This window comes from Gadus morhua, chromosome 21 (assembly GCF_902167405.1).
Source record: "Gadus morhua chromosome 21, gadMor3.0, whole genome shotgun sequence".
Classification (NCBI taxonomy): Eukaryota; Metazoa; Chordata; class Actinopteri; order Gadiformes; family Gadidae; genus Gadus; species Gadus morhua.
Window position 1 is genome coordinate 11,256,207 of NC_044068.1, and position 21,837 is coordinate 11,278,043.

General features: G+C 44.4%; 1 protein-coding gene across 1 annotated transcript; it reads right to left on the reverse strand.

The window, feature by feature from the left end:
• Positions 1-823: 823 nt before the first annotated feature.
• Positions 824-21,758, reverse strand: mboat2b (membrane bound O-acyltransferase domain containing 2b). Its single transcript, XM_030344942.1, has 13 exons — positions 21,536-21,758; positions 11,311-11,456; positions 9,333-9,410; positions 7,779-7,874; positions 6,771-6,826; positions 6,598-6,652; positions 6,275-6,458; positions 5,711-5,903; positions 5,397-5,500; positions 4,457-4,521; positions 3,616-3,748; positions 3,208-3,359; positions 824-2,819 (listed from the first exon to the last, which is right to left on the reverse strand). The coding sequence occupies exons 1-13, from the start codon at positions 21,620-21,622 to the stop codon at positions 2,603-2,605; spliced, it is 1,566 nt and encodes a 521-aa protein (XP_030200802.1). The 5' UTR covers positions 21,623-21,758; the 3' UTR covers positions 824-2,602.
• Positions 21,759-21,837: the final 79 nt, after the last annotated feature.

Below are 21,837 nucleotides of genomic sequence, written 5' to 3' on the forward strand. Positions count from 1 at the left end.
CTAAAAGCAAGAGTTAGAAAAAGACGTGTTATAAAAGGACAACGAACGGTTCAATCACCAATTTCTCTTTTCAAACCACCGTTGACCCATGCCCATGATACCAACAGGTGATGGCGTAGCGGCTAGGCTGTAGGATTCCTGGGTTTGATCCCCAATGCTCATAGACTTAGGAAACAAGCTATGAGTAACTAATTTTTCAAAGTGCTCTGAGGTGATTGAACACTTCACTGACTTATTGACAGAAAGTTGCTCATACATGCTCTTACATGGCTTTTTGTGAAACCAAAAGGCATGACTCTCCAAAGACGATGACCCCAGCCGTCTGTAGAGGTGAAATATTGGTATGTTTATCGCTGTTGAATACAATCGGATTTCTACATTTTATTTTCTTCATGAACAGGGCACTCCATGGAGGTCATTTTGACTAAGAGGTCTCAATACGCTACCCGAATGCTAATGCTAACGCCAGCCTCGTCGCTCTCAGCTAGGCTGACCTCATTCCCAGACATTTTCCTCTCACAAAGGGGACTTGAAGGCGTTACTCCATAATGACATCACGTATCTTAAATTCATTTGGATAAAAGTAAGTCACTTTGGATAAAAGCATGTCCTGAACACATGACTAAATGGTAGCAATCAGTGAAACAGAAGATGTTGTGTTCACGAGAGACACTGCAATCAGCTCAGCTCAGTTGTCGCTTGTTAAAACACAAATAATTGACCAAATGAATGAATAATTCCACATTTAAAATAACAAACTGCAACGGTGAACGGAAGTAAGATGTCCTCCCCAATCGTAACAAAGTAGACACACACCCAAGGCTTGGTTTAAAAAAAAAATCCATATTTTTTTTAATCACAGAATTTACAAAATGGTGTCATCCACATCTCCTGTGTAAGGTAAACGCAATGGTATCGCCTGGTGTCGCGAACCGTCTTCCATTTCTCTCAGATGAGGCGCACAGGCAAACGGGTTACCGTGGTAACCCGGAACAGCTACCTACACCCCCGCCCTCCCCCATTCCTCCACAACCAGGGATCGGTTTTAAATTGTCATCCATGAAACTACAGTAAAACTCTGTTGGTATAATACACATAACAAGCACAGAAATAGACAAAAGTTGACATCTAAAATCGATGGAAACGCAAAGAAGCTCCTCTCCGTAATACTCCACATTTCCTTTTCCAACGCACACCAAAGAAGAATTAAGTCATGTAGTATAAAGTGGCCTGCATTTCTTTTTTACTTTCTTCACTGAAAGAAAAGAAAAGAAAAAAAACTGACAACAGCTAAGGCGTCCGAGTGTAAATAATTATTGGCACTTTTCCCGAAACCGCTCGAATTTCCGGATCATTCTTTAAGGTGTGACTTTGTGACCTCATACCCGCTTGTATGACAGAAACACTTGATGGCCATTGGAGAAATACTGATCATGTGACGCTGGAGCAATGCTGTGACATCACAGGCTCGCACCCTGTGTGATGTCACACTGAAAGCAGGAAGTGTGCAGTGGGAGGGTCCTGTTGACGACAAATCATATCAACGAGAGCTGTGACATCACCGGCTGGAAAACACGGACACGCATCCCTTTACTTATTCATTCGCACACACTTCTGCTGGTTCATTGCCCTGTTCGTTCATTCATTCATCGCTTCTCCATAACCTCACCATCGTCTCACTCACTCGCAATCCCTCTTTTAAATATACATTTTTCCTTTTAAATTAAACCACCAATTCATTTGATTCCATTTTTCCATTCAACCGATCTGCTCGACGACAACAATTAGATAAAAAATAAAAATAATTTACTCTGTTATTTCAAATCCGTTCCCTTCCCTAGTGGGTCCCTCCTCACGCCGAGCCGAAACAAACACACACACTGAATCCGCGTTGAGTTCCTCGCCTCACGTCCGCGGCGGGAAGGCCGGCCGCTGGCTCCGCCTCCCACCGCTCCATCACGATCCCATGACACAAAACACAGTCAACCGCCCCAAAACTGTCCAATGGGAGTGTTTGTATAAAGTCACGTGGTCGAAAAAAATGGCATCTCAGAGATAATTTCCCGCCTCCTGCTCCACCTCTTCCTCCTCCCTCCCCCGCCTCCCATTTTCCAAAGGGGGGGGGGGATGGGGGGCAACACTGCAAAAGGTAAAAACACCGAACCACCCTCCCCCCCCCTCCTCCCCACGCCCTCCGCCTCTAAAGGAGTCCCGGTGACACACGGGGTGAACATCAAACCTCTTCGCCTTCCTCCTCTTCCTCTCCCTGTTGGCTGTGTGTTCCGTGCCATCGTGCTACAGTCGGTGAACATCCCACCACTCAACACCACAGGCAGAGGGCTGGGGGGGGGGGGGGGCAGAGTGGGAAAGGGCTGGTAGGGTGGGTTGGGTGGGAGGGTAGGTAGGAGAGGTTGGGGGTGGGGTGTGTGTGGAGGGAGGGGGGGGGTCAGGTGAAAGGGTCAGAGGTCAGGGGAGGAGGGAGGGTTGTCACACTGCTGGTCCCGCCGCCACCACCACCACCGCCCCCACCCCCTCCCCCGTGGGTCTCTCTCTCTCTTTGAGGGGCGGTGGGCCCGCCCAGCGCAGTCCGGACACCAGCGGTTCATGTGGTCTTGGACTTCTGGTTGCAGTTGCCGTCGGTGGCCACTAGGGGCTGCTGGCTCTGGAGCCCCTGGTCCTGGTCCTGGGCCTGGTCCTGGGCCTGGTCCTGGACGAGCGGCCGGGTCTTGTGCTGGTCTTTGAGGCGCAGGTGGCGGGGCTTGACAGGCAGGGCGACGGCCAGCAGCACACAGCCCAGGTGGAGGCTGAAGCACCAGGATCTGAACAGCAGAGAGACACAGACAGAGAGCTGAGCTGAGCTGAGCTGAGGAGCTAGAGAGTCTTCAACTAACCTCAAACCCTTCAGAGGAATGAGCCTCTGGTCCCCCCCCTACCTGCTCCTTAAGGATCTATATCTGAATGGTCTGGATAAGCCACAGCAAAATCGAATATCCACTCAGGTGTGTGGCGCATAGATCACCTCTAGTGGACTGTGCTTTCATCAAGGGCTGTGATAATAACTGTGTCTTTACTCCAACAGCACACAAGCCTCGGTTGCCCTTACGCCTACAAGATATTAGGTTTCTTTTAGCTTGAGTGATTTTGAAAACCGAGGAACGGAACTTCCTCGATAAGACATCCAAGGGACAAGCGGAGCCAATCACAGACCTGTAGAACTTGATGGACGGGCCCACGGACAGCAGTACAAACGGCACCACCGTGTAGCAGATGGCGATCTGGGTGGACGCCCACGTGATGACGTCATAGAGGAGCTTGTGGGCGGGCGAGCACTGGAAGTACGGCCGCACGTTGTGTCTCACCTGGGGGGGGGGAGAGGAGCCATGGGGGGATACGTTTAGCGGAAACATTCAGGATTAAAAGTGTAAAAGAACTCAGAAATCAGGGCAAAGACTATTCATATTTTCTATTTTTCTATATATTCAGGAATTTTATATTCAGGAAAGGAGTAAAGATAAGGGAAGGAAAGTTAAAAAAAAAAGACAAGGAAGAACAAGAGAAAGAGGACAAACACAAAAAGAGGTAAAAGCAGCAGGGCGAGGCCCCTGGTGAACTCACGGCCCGCGCGGCCAGCGTGACCACGATGCCGGTGAGGAAGGTGAGGTAATATCCAGGGTAGGCTCCGTGCCACATGGCCGACAGGATGAAGGTAGCCGCCGTGGGATTGTAGGGACAGCGCTCATAACAAACCCTAGCGCCACAAACACATGCTTTAGTTACACACACACATAGCCGTAGCAACCTTTTCACATTAGTGTACAATGCATCGCTCAAGTCATTTAATCCTGTTCTATTTATTAGGTTTAAATTCTTTATGTATATTTGTATTGTTGCACATTTTTACTTATTATTTTATTTATTACTTTACACAGGTCTTTCCTGAGCATAGCAATATTGTAACTGAATCTTTTATCCATTAGGAGTAAAAAAGTATAGTAATAAAGAAATGGAAACAGTTGACCCTAACAACGTCACAGCCTGTAATGCTGGCTCTAACCACTAGAGGTAAACCTTTCATGAAACGGCAGTCCCAGTGAGGCCCTATGAGTGAGAGGAAGTGATTGAATGCCAAAAATGAGCTTCACGTATTTATTTATATCTGCATGATAGATTTTGATTTTCATAGTTGTTTTGAAAAAGTTAATAGATTTATTCAGCACACATCTTTAATACTTTTTTAGTTTTCTTTACAAATTTGCCTGGTAGACCTATACACAGTAAAACATGTAAAACTAAACAAAATGCCTTCTACAATCTAATAGATATTTGCCTGTCAAACCTACAGACTGGATACATATGACTGCCTGAAGGCGGTATTGTGTCTGACACTTGGCACATATTAACAGTTTCCCAGTTAATGACAAACAGGACCGAACAACACAATCCAACATCATCTTACCGTTTGAGCCAGTGTGCTGTCTGGATGTTCCAGTTGTCCAGGAATACCTTGAAGCTGGTTGCCAACTGAAATCCCAAAAAAGGACAGAAGAAGGACATTTAGCATGCTGCCGGCGTGCACTGGGAAACTCCTAACCTGCTCTGCATAATCCCCTGGAATCAATATAACATTCAATAATCAGTTCCACTGGAATCAATAACAGGGGACCACTGTTGGGGGGAATAGATTTTCTAATTATGACAAACCAATATTTTAGTTATTTTCCAGTTAGGCATGCATTTTTGTGAACAGTGATAGCACAATCATTTGTAATTATGAAAGTGTGGTGAATAATAGATTTGATGCACTCAAGGCTTATATCCTGGGCTATTTGTGTTTACAGGAAGCATATCGAACATTCCTGAGCCCTTTCCTGGATATTTGGTTGATTCATTCATTATTCCTGTAAATAGGGTCTTTACATCCGTAAAAAAGTGTTATGTGATTACTGGTATTTTAGTCATCGAGTGAGCAGCAGGCCTTTAAGGAACCTAAGGAACTTTAACTGTGCATTAATCATTGATAGAAGGGTCAGTGTGATTGTGGTTTAAATGGCCTCTATTTTACCACCTGGTCTGGTGTTAATAAGCCATGACAAGCCATTTCAATGCATACATCTGGGTTGACCATTTCCACTTGAGTCACAAACATGTAGTTTGTAGAAATGGCTTGTCATGGCTCATCATCGTCACACCTGGAGTTAAATAAGGCCTCTAGCCAGATATGGGAGCTTCTATCTAGGCATTTGATCTCTTGGCCAGGCATTCGAGCTCCAAACAAGGCATTCGAGCTCCTAGCTAGGCATTCAAGCTCCTAGCTAGGCATTAAAGCTCCTAGCTAGGCATTCAAGCTCCGAACCTGGCACAGTAGCTCCTAGCCAGGCACGGGAGCTCCACCTCACCTCGATGTTCTGGATCCGGAGGTTGGAGATGAGGTCCCAGCGCGGGGAGCCGTCCAGGTTGTAGCCGTTGAACCCAAAGCCTGCGGCGTTGTTGATGGCATCCGCTGGTGTGTAGAGATTAAACGCCCCGTTAGAGCCAAGAGAACATACATTACTACGTCCACATAGATACATACATACACTCCCATTTTCTATAAATATACATATTGAGCTAGCAAGCTGCCTAGTCACGTAGCACCTACCTAGCATCCACACAGTACATTTTGCCAAATGAAACTAGCTAGCTAGCCATCTCTCTAGCGAGTGTCACCTACCCAGCGTCCACACAAAGTAGTACTTTGGCCGCGTGGTGAGCATGGACAGGTACAGGTACACGACCTGGGCGTAGAACGGCGTGTTGGCGATGAAGTCGTCGTCGATGTTGCGCTCGACGGGGAACACTTTACACACCAACAGAAAGACCATGAGGGAGAAGAAGCATGTCGCTATCTTCTGGACCACCACCGTCTGTGAGAAGATAAAAAAACAAGACAAGGTTGAAGGTCACATTGGTGTTTATTGTACGCATACATACGTACATAGGGTTTGGCTTAGGCTGTTTGTATTTAAATATCTGTATTTAGGACAGGTTAGTCTAATGGTGAGGGTGTTTGACGCTCAATGTGAAGGTTCTGGGTTCAAACCCCATTGTCTACAGTCTACATATAGGTACATGTAGATGCCCTAACCCCATGCTGCTCTTTAGTATACATGTACTGTATCTAAGATTCTCCCTTTGGAGAAAAACATCTGCTAAATGTCTACACACACAAATTGAAGGACATATTACACTGTTGAATGCTTTTCTACAGTGTTTCAGAAGATAGACTGGGACTCACATTCGGTGAAGGCTCGCTCCCTTTCACTTTTCCACAGGCCTTCCTACTGGTCTCAAAGTCTCTATGACAACAGGTCCCGCCCTCGATGAAGGCAATGTAGTCGTTGTAGGAGCAGGTTGGGCCAGCGAGGATGCCCATGAAGTTACAGTTGTAGCTGAAGTACTCCAGTAAACTGGGCATTCTCCTGCACGAGACCAACCAAAGAAGGTACATGTGTTGGGGAGCCTATTGGTACTATTGTGAAAACATACTCGGACATACTGGTATTGGTACATACTTGTACAGTATAAAAGATGAAACAAGATATGATTTTAAAGCCAAACCTTATGGCCAATATTTTCTGCCCAGGTGTCAGATGCTCCTCCTTACGGGCCATTCCTGATAAAAAAAAATGGCAAAAACATCAGTTTCTATATCCTGATACAATAGCGAGTTGTAAAAACAGTAAATACACCGGATGCAGACATCAGCAAGTAAACTCTGCGTATGAACCTACCGTCATGGATTTCAAACGCCAGACTGGTTATCTTTTGCGTGATGACCATCATGGGCCTTGGAGGGAAATGGAGGGCAGATAGTTTAGCTTTAGATGAAAAGATTACATAAATAATGTCACCTCTCTGCCCAGGACGGAAGGCCTGCATGTACACACTGGCTGTTTGACAATTATACAGTTTTTGCCAACGGTACGCTCTATAGTCCTGTATTGCCCTAGCATGACCAGAGTGCAACACCAGGACAATTAAGGTCATATTTTCTAGTGTTTATCGGGTGAGGTTTGGTGGATATTGACGATGCTGAATCAAGTAATATAAAAAAAATCTATTCATAACTTCAAGATTCTACTGAGTGAGTAGAAATCACACTGAGTAGAAAACGTACTGAGTAGAAAACGTACTGAGTAGAAAACACAGCCTCCTTGTCAGGAGAGACTTTGAAATGACTGGTCGTTAACTTATTTTCAGCCTTGTTGTTTTTTGTGGTCTGTTGTTCTGACTGATCAATGTTAGATGTTTCAATTGAGACAAGGTTACCCCTGGCTGCTCTTTTACTTTGCGGAACAGAAACCAAGCATGGCATTTGAAAGACAAACACATTCAAACACACACATCACCAGGGACTCTATCAACACAAGGCCCTAAGACCTACAACGTATGTTGTATGTCCTTGCATAAACAATTGTTTGTCTTTTAATGAGAATTTCCATGTACTTTTATGTCTGTTTATGTATTTTAAATTCTTGATGTTAACATGTCCCTGTTTGTGTACCACATATTGACATACAGAGACTCTCACAGCATCAATTGAATACATAGATAACACTGCAAACTGATACAAGCTGTTGGAGCCTCCACAAGGTAACATTTGTTATTCATATCCTGTAAATTGTTTAAATGTGCAATAAATATGTATTTGAAATGAATCAAGCGAAAAGGTCAAATAACCAGAGTATACAGCTTCTGTCAAATAGCGCCGTTAAACAAGCTCAGCGAAGGGGCCTTACCCTGTGAAGTCTGCAGAGTACATCCCATAATCAAACACGTAGACCCGTGTAATCTGACAGAAGCTCAGGTAACCAAGGGCAACCACCAGGCAGTATCTGAAGGAGATCAGAACAGACAGAGAGATGAATGAACGGAATGCAGTGAGGAACCGTGATGAACCATAAGCCCTGTTAGTTTAACGCTCTCCCTGTTCTCCTTTAGGGACTGGAACCAATAACCCTTGAAGTGTTTGTAGTCAAGTTTGTATTTCAGTCTGTGTTGCGGCATGTATTTGAGTTCAACATTATTCCAGGGCTCTCAATTTTTGAACTGAGTTCAGAGTGAGATTTTGTCGGCGGGGGGGGGGGGGGGGGGGGGTATTAACATGAGACTGCATACAAATGTGTCCACAGATATGGTGACTAATGTATGATAGTAAGCATTATTGGCCCTTAACACTAATATTCAGAAACAACACTGCCTCAAAAGGCTATTGGCTTAAGCAACATCGGTAGAGGCATATACTTTTCCCTGAACCTTTAAACGTTGCAAACGTGCAAAAAAAAAAATATATATTTATGTGGCATTCAGTCCAATGCTTAAAATATATCTGTGGCATTCAGTAGGTCAATGCTGTGGTAAAGTGTGTAAAGTATGACCGAGTGTTTCTTTCTGTTCAATTGATAGAACTTTATCAATCCCCTGTAGGACAAATTTGTTAATGTTTGTCCATATAAAACAATAATGCTAAAAAAAAAAATACAAAACATGACAGAAACTAAGTAAGTCAAGCATCCAATCTGAAGGCTTTACTTAACCACTCCCCCTACTCACTTCCACCAATGCAAAGCGAACAGAACTGAGTAGGGGAGGGCGTAGCCTAACTAGTTTGTGAACGACCCAGAGAAATGCAACGCAAATTCAATGTGAACATGTATGAGGCTTTAATAAAATCACGGACGATTTTGAAATGCCGCCACAATTTTTTTTTAAAGTGTCTCAAAAAGAGGGCATGTCCGGGCAAAAGAGGACGTCTAGTTACCCGACGTACGGGAAACCCATTTGATTCTTAACGGATACTAAACGTGTACTACGTGTCTGTTCCCATGTATATTTGAGAGAAGTTAGACTCAACCTTCTGAATGGAAAAGCATACACCTTGACTGGTGTAAATGTTTCCTGGGAATTATCTGTTATTGAATCACTCATTTGCTATGAGTGCCAAGTTTAATGTCTAACTGACAGTTATATGTTATAAGAGTGGGTCAGGAGCGTGCCCTTAATGTTGCAAGCTTGAATCCCACCGTAGACTTTCACAGAACAGAACAGAACATCTACAGTTCTGTTAAACAGAGAGGATATTGTTAAACTGTTGGTCCCAGCAGTTACATTCAAGAGTGCAGTACGCTACTTTTTATTTACGAGTTAAAAGTAGGCAACAGCAGTCAATAAGACACTGTTTAAAAAAGGCATGTTTTTGTAACAGTTAATCATTTGAACGTTTCAGTTTCTCATGTCTTCAAGAAGTTAATTCTCATGCAAGGAGCCTCTATACTCCGAAGGTGTGGTCTTACTTGTGCATGTGCTCTACTCCGGTCAGGATCATGATGCCATACGTCAGCCCACTCTGAACCAAGAAGTGGAGCGCATACCTGGAACACACAGGAAGTGAGCCATTAATATGTTTTTCTGTTTCAGTTGCCTAGTCAGTCAACCCAATCTTTTGTTTTCTCATTTTTCCTATCAAAAACATTATCAAAGACCAAAACTACAAAAAAACGGCTTCCTAACATTTACAAGAAGCAGTCTATTATAACAAAGGCAGGAGTTATGCCTTGCTATGGAACCCAAATCCAAGATGTGACAGACTAGAAGTCTACCAGCACGTGGGGCAGTGTGAGAACCGACATAATGGTCACACACACACATGCACAAACTGTCTCTCTCTCGCTCTTTCTCCCTATCCACCTCCTCCACTGAAGTTTGTCCAGCAGTTGTGGCGTACGCAGCACAACCGTGTCTGGTTTCATAGTATATCCAGACAGCCAGAGACAAGCTCTCATACACCGATGACAAGAAGCAGTCTGTGAACTTTACCGTCTGTAAACAAAGCACGTGATTGGCTCACATCGATCCACCGTGTCCCTAAGGACCCTGGGAACGTAAAACCCAGAACCCGCCCACGCACAGACACAGGGCCCTGAGACTGGAACGGGCCGCCGTATCCGACACCCTCGGCGCTGACCTGTCCGACGGGTCAGGCCCCTGTTCTACCCTGGGAGCCAACACCACATGCTGTGCTACACAATACGAGATATAGCTATCACATGCTATGCACGATGCTATCGTCTATACGCTATGCTACAGCTCACACGCGCTGTTACACCTTGACCACAGGAATCATGCAAGACTACACGCCATGCACTACTATAAGCTGCTACTACTACTACATGCATTGCTATAAGCTAAAGGCTTTAATACACGCTATGCTACATGCTATGCTACAGGCTACACGCCACATTCACAGGTGCAAATCTGAGAAAGAACGCAGACATTTTTGTTTTTTAATAAGTACATTTTTAGCTCTTGCTCAACACAGCCTAGCTCAACATAATCATATGATGAACTAGTTATTATTATATAAGACTTGATAAGACATTAGGGGATTTTGAATTAGGTAACGACACCCACCACCAACAGTGTTTTTATTATTAATGTTATTTTATTAACGAGCAGCGAGTACTAAACGGTGCGGCCAAGGGGTAGCCTCGTGAGCAGAATATCCCCGGTTTAACTCTGAGATGGAAGACCACAGCAGGCGTAGCCAAACTGAATTTCACCCTTTTCAATCAGAGTCCCCCTTGACATCCTGTTACCCTGACAACTAGATATACACAGAGCTACAGTGTTCACGATAGACACTTGCATAATATTAAATTAACTTGCTTGTGAAATTTTAATTTGAAGGTGAAGACTTAAATCTTTTGAGATGAAAGTGTAATGTATCAAAGAATATAGCTGGTTACAGGGTGTATTAGCTGGCCTAACACTTTCACGCTAGTCACAATATATGGAGAATGAACACCTATATATATAGCATATAGGCCTACAGCGTTTGAGTATTCACATAAGTACCATGATGAATCATTACAAGTATAGATTAAACACACAGACTTCCCTTTGTAGCAGCTAGTGTTTAGCAAAGTAACCCAATAAAAGCTTAATAACCACAGACCACATCTGGGACTGGTATGAGAGTTGGAGCTAAAGTGCTATGCTCAGACACGTAAGTAATGCTTAACACAAGTTGTCAATAAAAAAGTGCTGTTCTAAGATATACCACGCTACGCTAAATCCAGACAGTTACTTAGCACGGACTGATATTGTAGACCAGCTATGCTCAAATATGCTAGGCAATGCTAAACTATGCTAGGTATGCTAAGCCCATACAGTTCAGCAGCTGGGACTGATATAGTCCACTCGTGGTCGGAGCAAAGTCTGCCTTTTTGGTTGTTAGTTTGATAGCGTTGGTGACAGACGGACTGGACTGACCAGCCGAAGCAGAAGAGGGCGAAGTAGAGGCCCAGGAGGGTGGCGACCACATGTCTGATGAAGGGACTGCTCCTCTTGGGGTGGAGGTACAGACGGAACCAGAACGCCGTTAGCAGAGCACATAGCTGGCACACCACAAAGTTGACCTGGGGAGAGAGACAAAGAAAGGGGGAAGAGAGAGATAATAAGTTGGATATAACATGTATTGACAATGTAACACTGCTTCATGCCTTGACAATAAAGCTAAAGCTAGAAAGAGAGGGAGAGAGATTACAAGAGAGAAAAATAAAACTTATGCTGAAAGGATGTACAGCTTGGCCCTAAATACCAGTGAACCTCATTCAGTTAAACTGTGGCCTCCCAAGGTATACAACGGTCTCTCCAGAGCTGAGCCATGAGCGTCAGACTTGAAACAAGAGCCATTCCATCATCACACTCCAAAGAGCTCCTCTGAGCAGTAACGTGCACACCGTTCCAACACGCTAGCCCTTGGCCAACCTTAACCGATGCAACCAGTAACAAAGGCACGGGTACAACTAGGCTAGCTGTGAATTTGCCTTTTGTCTTTGGCAGAACTTAGTGGAAAAGGGAAAGACCTCAGCACTTTAACACACTTCACTAGGCCCACCTCGACCAACACAACCAAAAACAAAAGGCACTGGTACAACCAGACTAGATGTGATTTAGTAGTATGGTAGTATATGTTGAAGAGTTGTCAACAGGAGAACACCAAACTTAACCAATTCAACCAGTGACAAAGGCCTAAAGCTACCGATGCTAGACCCCCTTCAGTGAAACAGTTCGCAGGGTAAGGTGGATCGTGGGTCTTGTGTGAGCTCTCCTTTGCCGTGATGCAGCAGTGGTGGGGGCCTGGAGGATAGGGGAAGCATCTGTGATGAAACAGGGGCGGGGGCTAAAACGGGATCAGACGGAAGCTATTTATAGCCCGGCCTGAAGAGGGGCGCCTCTACAGTCCATTACACAGATTACCTCCAACAAAGGCAGCCCCTAGCTGGTGACGTTTCTTTCCCCCCCTGCTGCTTCTCTCTGCGTGGACGCCTGTGTGCGTGTGTGTGTGTGTGTGTGTGTGTGTGTGTGTGTGTGTGTGTGTGTGTGTGTGTGTGTGTGTGTGTGTGTGTGTGTGTGTGTGTGTGTGTGTGTGTGTGTGTGGGTGTGTGTGTGTGCGTGCGTGCGTGTGTGCGCGTGTCTTTCTGAAGTATAACCAAGTAAAAAAAAATCAGGAAAATTATATATATCTATGTATAGGCGTACAAAAGGGATACTGTGGTTGTGGTACCTGGTTGGGGTTGCACCTTGCAGCTTCCAGTGTCCAACAGTAGACGACTGTGGTTGTACTGTTGTCATACACACCACTACTGTCACGTTGTAGGAGCAGTCACTGAAACTAATTGTTCAAGTACGTTGTCCTGTGGCTTCTCATGCAGTAATACAGCAGAACCCTGTGATACTGCATGAGCCACTATTTGATTTGCACTGATCTGCATACTCTGTTGTATATAACACAAATGTAACTGTTCGGCTGGAAACAGTCACCCTGTGAGAGAGAATTGTGGATGCTCTATATATGGTACGGATATGTGTGAACAATTTAAATATATTTAGTGAGGGTGAGGGGGGAGATGGGAGTGGCAAATAATTCCAAGCTCAGCACAAAGTCCTCCCAAAGGAATACGTAAATCTACGATTGCATTCTGACCCACACAGTGGGGGTGGAAATACAGTCAGGACATCACAGGTGGACCACACACACACACACACACACACACACACACACACACACACACACACACACACACACACACACACACACACACACACACACACACACACACACACACACACACACACACACACACACACACAGCTCTCTGAGATGGTCTGACGAGCAACGCGAAAAGCCCAGCTGGTGGCTTACATAAAACACACACATATACACGTGCATTCACAGTCGTGTACTAAGAATACACAACGCAGACGACAAGCATGTGTTGTCAGCTGTTCACACAAACGCACAAAAGTTCACCACGTCACTCCTCAGCTGCGCAGAAAGAGTGCGGGACACAAACAAACGCCTGCATGGCTTTTTCTCAGTGGTGATCTGCAAAACACCCTACACAAACATGGATGCATGTCTTATCAGCCTAGCACCACAGCTTCCTCAGTCCTTTAACACACTAGAGAACTTAATTTGTAGAACACTGCAAGGATTACGGGTTGCATTCCCCTAAATATATTGTACTGGCACTGAGGAAGGCACTAGCATTGCAAAGATTATGAGTTCTATTTCCTGCATGGAAACAACGCATTGAGCATGCCCGCTGCATTGGGTTCTATTTCCTGTATAGCTTTCACTGTGAAACAGGGCGTGATTACATGCTCTGTATCACACAAACAAACACAGAAAGGCTCTTACACAGAGCCATTAAAACCAGGTTATACATATGTAGATAAGCATGACTTATATCACCAATAGAAGTCATACAATTGTTCAACTTTGAGGTGCAGTACAAATATAAAATAAGCTAATGCATCAATCACTTACAATATCCAGGTTCCAGACCACACATATAGACACAGGGCTGACTACACATGCACATAATTATATCAACTCTATTGCATAAGTCCTTGTCTATATGGGTTGTACGACTCTCTGACCAGAACCACCGTCTCCTTCAAAGAGAGATAATATAATAAAATAGAGGGAGTGGGAGATCAATGTCTTTCCTCAGAGAGCGAGAGAGAGACTGACTGACTGACTGACTTCTGGGCAGCAGCTACAGCAGGCAGTGCTACTTAAAACCCATGTCCTGGGTTCTTCTCATCTGGCGCCCTCTCATTAATATGACATACGGAGCGCTGGCTCCACTGGGCCCACTCAGATGCCACAAACCGTCTGTCCAGACACACTAGCTCGCCGCCATCTTCTTTAATTCATGACACTTGTTGGTGTGTTGATGTTTTTTTTTCCACCCCCGGATTGAAAAAAAAAAAACTTTACGTCAAGCTGGCCCTAAGGCTGTCAGCAACAGGAAACAGGAGGACCAGTGAACACTAGATTGCTGGAGGTCATTTTAAACTAATGGAACGGGGAGGAAGTGTAGCGGTTTACTTTGCTGGAGGGATGGGGAGTTTGCGTAATGTTTCTGCAGGGAAATGACTCGCTGTAGGTCGTGTGAAACACAATGGGTGACTTAACCCCTTCCCTCTCTGGGCAAGAGACACAGACACACAGACATGTACAGATTTAACACCGGAGGTCATAGTTCAGGTCACACTCGTCACATGAAGCGGAAGGGAAGGGATTCATTAGTGTGAGAAGTACGTCGCTCCAAGGCCCGGTTAGGGGGTGAGGGTCCGGATAGGACGGTAGGGTTACTACTTTTTAGCCTGGACACACAATGAAGAGACTCGTGGTGCTTATGAATCTAATGAAATGAACTGAACAGAGGACTACATAATTCACTATTTATTTAGCTCCTGTGTAATTAGACGAGTATGAATGCATTTCTCTCTTTGGTTGCCCTATTCAGCCTATTTCTACCAGTTTATCTTACGCAGTCATATCAAGCCCGGTCTATATAGGAGTAAAAAGGAATAAACTACACATATGCCAGGGAGGTGGTATAAATGTAAGATAATTAATTGATTAGTGCTTTAGACTTGGTTCTATGAACATCCTTCCGACAGCGATATATTGTTTCACCTTCTCCTGACAAATGTAGTTATTGTAAGTGGCTTTGGATAAAAGCATCTGCTAAATCTCCTTAATGTAATGTAAATAATTGATTGATATTTACACAAAAGCTAATATACTCACAATAATCAGAATAGATTGGCAAAACTAGTACAGATGTCAACAATAACAACGGGTACAAATAAATATAAACAGGGGTTGTGCTAATATACGGAGGAAGGAAACCTGTTTGCTAGCAGAGCCAACCCCCCTCACCTATCTCTCTCTCTCTCTCTCTCTCTCTCTCTCTCTCTCTCTCTCTCTCTCTCTCTCTCTCTCTCTCTCTCTCTCTCTCTCTCTCTCTCTCTCTCTCTCTCTCTCTCTCTCTCTCTCTAAAAGCCACTCTATCAAACTCTACCGCACTATTGGCTGCGGGCAGCAGCGATGGAATCCTTGAAGTGGCAGTTGCTAGGAGACATCCTTTTCTTAGCCAAGAGGGAGGCTGGACATTGGATTGAGTGAAGGCTGTGTTTTTTTTTAATCAATCAGAATCCTCCTCTTCTTCGTCTTCATCATCATATGAAGACAGGGAGGGAAGGTCAGGGGTTGTTGATTAATGTCGGTGTCGTTGGTGTGATGAACGGGTTATTTGCAGTAATTAGAAATATAGAGCTGGACGCGATATAACTCAATATTATCGTTTATCACCTCCAGGAGAAGAACAAGATGTTCTCGTTACTGACAGGGTTTAGCAGAAAGAATATGCTAAGCTACGGAATATGCTGTACGCCAAAAATACAAACAGATTAATCAGAGAAGATGCTTTACTGTTGGGTGAGATTTATCCCTAATGAACCTGTGCTAAAACCACTAAAACCTTCTGAAAACCCTGTTCTCCATCAAGGGATGAGACTAGTTTTCCTTCCTTTCCTGATTATGGGAGGGGAGCAAACCACAAGCAAATGTTTTACTTTTTTCCTTTATTCCTTTTAGGAATAATATTATTTAAATATATTCAAACTTCATTATTTCACATCTTCAAAACACACACGGGTGGACTGTGCTGTACACACAAATACACCTCCAACAACTGATTTGAGACAAGGCTGCAAATAGCAAATAGCTACGTGATCTGATGATGATACAATATGTAAATGATGGGAAATACCTAGAGCTTAGCAGAATAACAATTTGGAAGTGGCAAGATGATCAATCACTCGACGGAAGTCCTTCCTCAAAAAACGAACTCCAGAAACTGACCCAAAATGGAAATGATGAAACTCATGATGAAACTCGACGATGGGTCGGACCTCGAGGAAATACAGGACCCACCTACCTTCTGATGATGTCGAAATTAACCCCTTCATTCCCTGGTTCTAGCATCTGCTCTGCCTTTTGCCAGTGGCTTCATTGGGGACCTCAACCATAGCACTCACAGATGATTAAATCCCCCACCGGCTCTCTAAGTGCACTCTCCGTCAAATACGTCGGAGAGCTGGCGATTTATGTCCACGTAACCAAGCTCCTATCATAAAGCATTGTACAGCCACACAGACCGCGTTAAGACACTTAGCTGGGGGGCAATGGTTTGTTAAGCTGCAGCGTTGTGCACGGGACTTGACGACCGGTGACTCCAATCCCAGAAAAGGATAGTGGTGGTGGGGGAAAGGGGGGATACCTGTAGGCATCCTTGAGCAAGATACACTAATCCATGCTCCCTAATGACTGAATTGACTGCTGCAAGTCATTTTGGGTAAAGGTGTCTGCTAAAGGTCTAAATAGTAAAATGATTTTGATGAGAACATGAACCTCAAAATCCCTTAAGAGACCTTAAGATTCAACCAGTGCCACTTGGTGAGTTTGTGACATATTATCAGTGAGCTGAACTGCTGGAGTGTTTCATTCAGGGGAACCTTGTCGGTTAAAGGTGGTCTCTGGTGTCGAGCCACGCTGTTTCATGGTTTTGGGGATTTCTTACTTTTTTCAGATGTGGTTTTTTGCCTGGTGTTGCTAAGCCGATCCCACTCACTCAATGAGTTCAAACTTGTCTCATCAAAGCTCAAGTTACCGGTGACTGCTAACCTTCTCATGCAGTCAGCCAATCACAACAGTTGATCATTTACATAAAAAACAACTGCCAGAAACCCCATTGACTGTTCCCTTCATTCAGCAACAGTAAGGCTCTGTCATTTGTTCATTTGTATTTTTGGACAAAAAGGAAATTCTACCAAAACCACCAGAGCAAAGGATTAATTTACTGAGCGCTTAATAAATGATACACGTGTGCAGGAGGAAAATATTTCAACTCTTGGTCACTTAATTTGGGATATAGGAAACAAATACAAATGCTTCAAAATTCCCTACAAAATCATATCTCAAATCATACCCCATATCTCTCACATATCATGAAGGCACTTACCATGCATATTTACAAAAATCATACACAAACCACACATAACGCACGCATGTATCCTTTCCATTTTATGCCTTTTGACAATCCCATCCCAGAGTACTTTTGACCAATCACAGCAATTAAACCACAGCTTCCCCCCGCCTCCCGACTATCCTTTGAACCAATCATAAACAAACAAACAGGCCCAGGGAGTGTATGACGTTGATCAATGTGAGCTGTAGGCCTACAGAGCCCAGGCCTGGACACGCCTCACCATTTGCTCGGCAGCTGAGGTGACAGTTTCCACGGCAACATCCTGAGAGCGTGCAGACGATCGCCCACAGAGCGGGTGGTCTGAGCTATCAGAGGCACCAGCTTGTTGCTAATGCTGCACGGCTCCTTTGATTTAGCTTGATGTACAGAAGGGCTATCATGCTAAGCCTAGCAGTCAGTACAATGGTAGCATGGTGGTGTTGTTGCTATACATATACAATTATAGGAGTCTCGTTCTAATTTCACCACTGTTCGTCTGACACAATAATTAGCTTCAAACTGATCATGATAGTTCAAGAAGTCATTAGAAATCGTGTTCCTATACAGAGGAAGGAGGAATCCCACGATTTCAGAAGTGAAACTCTGACACAACAATGTAATGAAGCAACTGATGCAATTTTTGTAGAAGATATCCCACCACAGGCAACTATTATATTGTAAGCTGAACCAACCATTATTCTGTTGATTCAGTAGATGAACAGACATAGATGAAGAGTTCAGGGAAATTGGGCGAGAGGAATGTTAGGTTTCAAAAACAGCTGACAAATAAAGCACTTCTTCATTGGAATGTGCCATTTCGAGTCTCCATGATAAATTTCTACTGGGGAACACAATAAAGGCTAGTCGATATCAGTGGCAGTGATCTACGGTGAGACAAACTGTTCAACTATTCAACAGTAAGCTAACGTTGCATCTCCTTCCTGCGGCTGGGACCAATGTTCTATATGTCTTAGGTACTTCCAACACAAACAAACATTCCTTCTCACTTTATCCATAAATAATACTGGATTGGAAAATAAAAAATCTGTAGAGCCAAATGGATCAACAGCCCCAACATACAAAAGCTAACTCAGTCCACGATTTCATAGTTACATTTGTGCTTGAATTTGTGTCTTGTTTGAGGAAACATACTTGTTTCAGTTCTTCTCCAAAAAGAAGACTTTTAAATAAATAGTAAACCAAGGAATCTGTTTTTAGACCAGGTAGTTTTGACTACAACATAAAGGCCAATGCTAACCGAGATTAAATGATAATGTAGCTAGCTAGGCTATTCTGTATTCAGCCTGGATATAAAGAATAGGCCTACTGTACCACAAACTGATCTCCCTCGAGCTATAGCGCACCAAAGTTTTCTAGAAAGCACAATTCGCACAAAGAGTCACTCAGCCCATAGAATAATCTAGAGTGATCAGTCAATGAAAATCAAAACGCAAAAAAATGGATTCATCGTTTTAGTTGTTTATCAAGTGAAAGTGGTGAACATTCTCTATATTAGATGGTTATGATGATAACACACTAACTTCTGATGGGCATTCATCATTAATCATGTGATTAATTAAATCAGAAATGAATAATTGACTAATTTATTAATTCCACTTAATCATTAGTGGCAGCCTTAAGGTAGATATCATAAAAACAGCAATATTAGTCGATATCAACGCAACCATTGGCAGCTGCAACATCACAGTTTACATCAGTGTCACATATGTCATGTCACAACCTGTCATGTTATAGTATGACATGTCAACGGGTAGAATAGAGTCAGGGCTAAGGGTATTCCACTCTCAACATGAAAGGTTCTGGGTTCGATCCCCCAATGTTTACAGCCTACCAGGAGGCATGTCTCCCCCCAGCCCGACCCTTAATGACATGCATCCGAAATCACTGTAAGTGGTCCGCTCAATGACTAAATATCAATCTCATGTCATGAACACCGAGGAGGACACCTGTACCCCTGACACCTGATGATCCTCCAGGCATCAACAGACAGACACACGCTGCCTGGCCCTATGCCCCTCCACACCCAACACCTGATACGGCTCGCTGGCAGCCGAGTGAAAACAGTCCACGACTGTTGATGTATCCTCATTAATAATGCATGCTGGATAAAGGAAGCATTTATAGAAGCAACAATGTCTCATCATTGTCTCTCTGTACGGTAACCATTGTTTTTTTCATCTATTGACTGCTATTAAGTATGTAGTCGTTTTGAACGACACTTTCATCCAAAGCAACTAGTGATTGCAGATACAATAAGGTAGAGGGAGAGGGGAAGGATATCTGGCTCTAGCAGGCCTACAAGTAAGATTGCCGATGTGGGGAATTGCGCCCAGTACATTTTGGCAGTGGATTCACCCCAGCCACTACACTAACCTGTCTGCCCCATGATCGTAACGTGTTCGTAACCTGCTTGTGAACGAAGGCGGGCATGCTTGTCTGACTGAACGCTGAACTAAGCCGGGGACCAGGGCAGGCCTTCCATAGTGAAACACTGATGAACGACAGTTGTACCTCCATTAGTGCAGTCAATGCACACATATTTGAAACTAATGTTACGCACGCCGAGATGCAAACAAATACGAAAGCCCCGATGCGTACCCGCTGGGACAGCTCATCGATATCAGCGCCAGAAAAGAACAGGGGGCAAACATTACTGCAGCGTTACGGCTGTTAACCAGAGATAGACCGGCCCTTTGAAAAGTGTTGCGAGTTAGTTGCTCAAGGGCACTACAGCAGCCCAGTCGCATTGATGCGTTTAACTGCCGGATCCCAGATCTTGAGTCTCAGGTCTCTCTCTCTGCATCTCTCGAAGCAAAGGTCCACCCTGCCACCACACATTAATATCAAGAGGAGAATACACCACAGAAAGATTCCTTTCAAGAACTAGGCCAGATCTCAGACAGGGTCTGGGTGGGTGGTGGGGATGTTTTGGGGCAGAGGGTGTCGACCCATGAATCTGTGGGGAGAGGCGGGGGAGATTGTAAGATAAACTGGTGATGTTGCTGAAACTGAATGCCTGAGACAGTAACATATGCTAATTTAGATTTACAAGATCATATGAAAAAAAGATAAGACCACCAGAGTATGCATACCTCGACAACAAACCCCAATACTAAAGTGAATGCACATATCCATAGATCTCCAACAGGCCAAGCCAGTGCGTGGAGGTTGTAGGCTACATGTTGATGAACCGTAGGCTACGTCTTGCTTCTGAAGCGGCCCTAACGAGACGGAGCTCCGATCCACCACATGTGACAGGCCAGGGCGACCAAACCGTTACATCTAGTATAGAAGCTGCCAACCACCAGAATCACCCATCGTACAAATGTCATCGGCTATTCACCGGCAAATTACGTCCATCACGCATCCAGTTCATTAGCGTATAGCACTTAAGCCAAGGTTGTCTGGCGATTATCCATTAAAGCAAGAATGCATCGTATCGTTTGCTCCAATAAGCCACGCATTAACCGAGAAAAATAAAATACAATACATTTGGCATTAGCTTCCCTGATCAAAATCCCCAGCCCCTGGCATATAATTCGTTTTTACTGCTTAACAATAGAAGCGGTGGAGAACAGACAGAGCTACCGAGAAACGTCATTACAAGAAATAAGAAACCAAAACCCACTATGCACACCATTTATGGATTTGCCATTGCCTTGAAGCATCGACAAATTCCAATCTCATCAAGGAGGGCATTGGTAATATTGCCATTTTACCCGTCTAAATAATGTCACTTAACAGGTCTTTTGAAGCAGCGCACACTGGAAGAGGCCCGCAGACGATTACATGTGAAATGTATTCATTATATCGGCAATTTCATTCAACGCTATCCATCCCATTCGCATGTGCACATTCTTTCTTTCTCCGTGCACCTATTCGCGCATTGATACATTAGTCAGCACTGCGATTGCATCGATTTTATTAAAATTCGAGAGCCCATTGCCCACTCTCAGTCAAATGAAGGCTCGAGCAGCCAGAATCATCTCCGAAAACGCCAGCTTCGTTGCGATGTTTTTTTTTTTGGAAGCTCTGCGACGGAATGCTTGCCATAAACTGCGTGTATAACGGTTCTGTATATCTACCTGATCCAGGGGCAGATTTATGATTTCGCTGATGGGCTGCAGCAAACTGGACCCCGTACATGCCGGAGAGACTGTTTCAGTGGCCATGGCTCAGTCGACGTCGAGGGAGTCCTGTTCTCTTCGTTCCCTTTCCCTCTCTGTGTCTCAGCGGGTCTACGATTCGCCCCGAATCTGTCTATCCTCCTCCTTCTCGTTCCGCTCCTCCTCGACCGCCACCAGGGCTGCTGTTTGCTGCTGGCCACTACTGGCTGTAGGATGAGCTACACTCGCTGCCAAAACCGCCACACATCAACCAGCAGCAG

Excerpts from the sequence above, each read along its gene's own strand:
- mboat2b (XM_030344942.1), bottom strand. The coding sequence starts at position 21,622 with ATGGCCACTGAAACAGTCTCTCCGGCATGTACGGGGTCCAGTTTGCTG. Across the intron at positions 11,457-21,535 it reads TAAATCTGCCCCTGGATCAG|GTCAACTTTGTGGTGTGCCA; the intron begins GTAGATATACAG and ends CTCTCTCCCCAG. Across the intron at positions 5,904-6,274 it reads GGAGCGAGCCTTCACCGAAT|ACGGTGGTGGTCCAGAAGAT; the intron begins GTGAGTCCCAGT and ends ATCTTCTCACAG.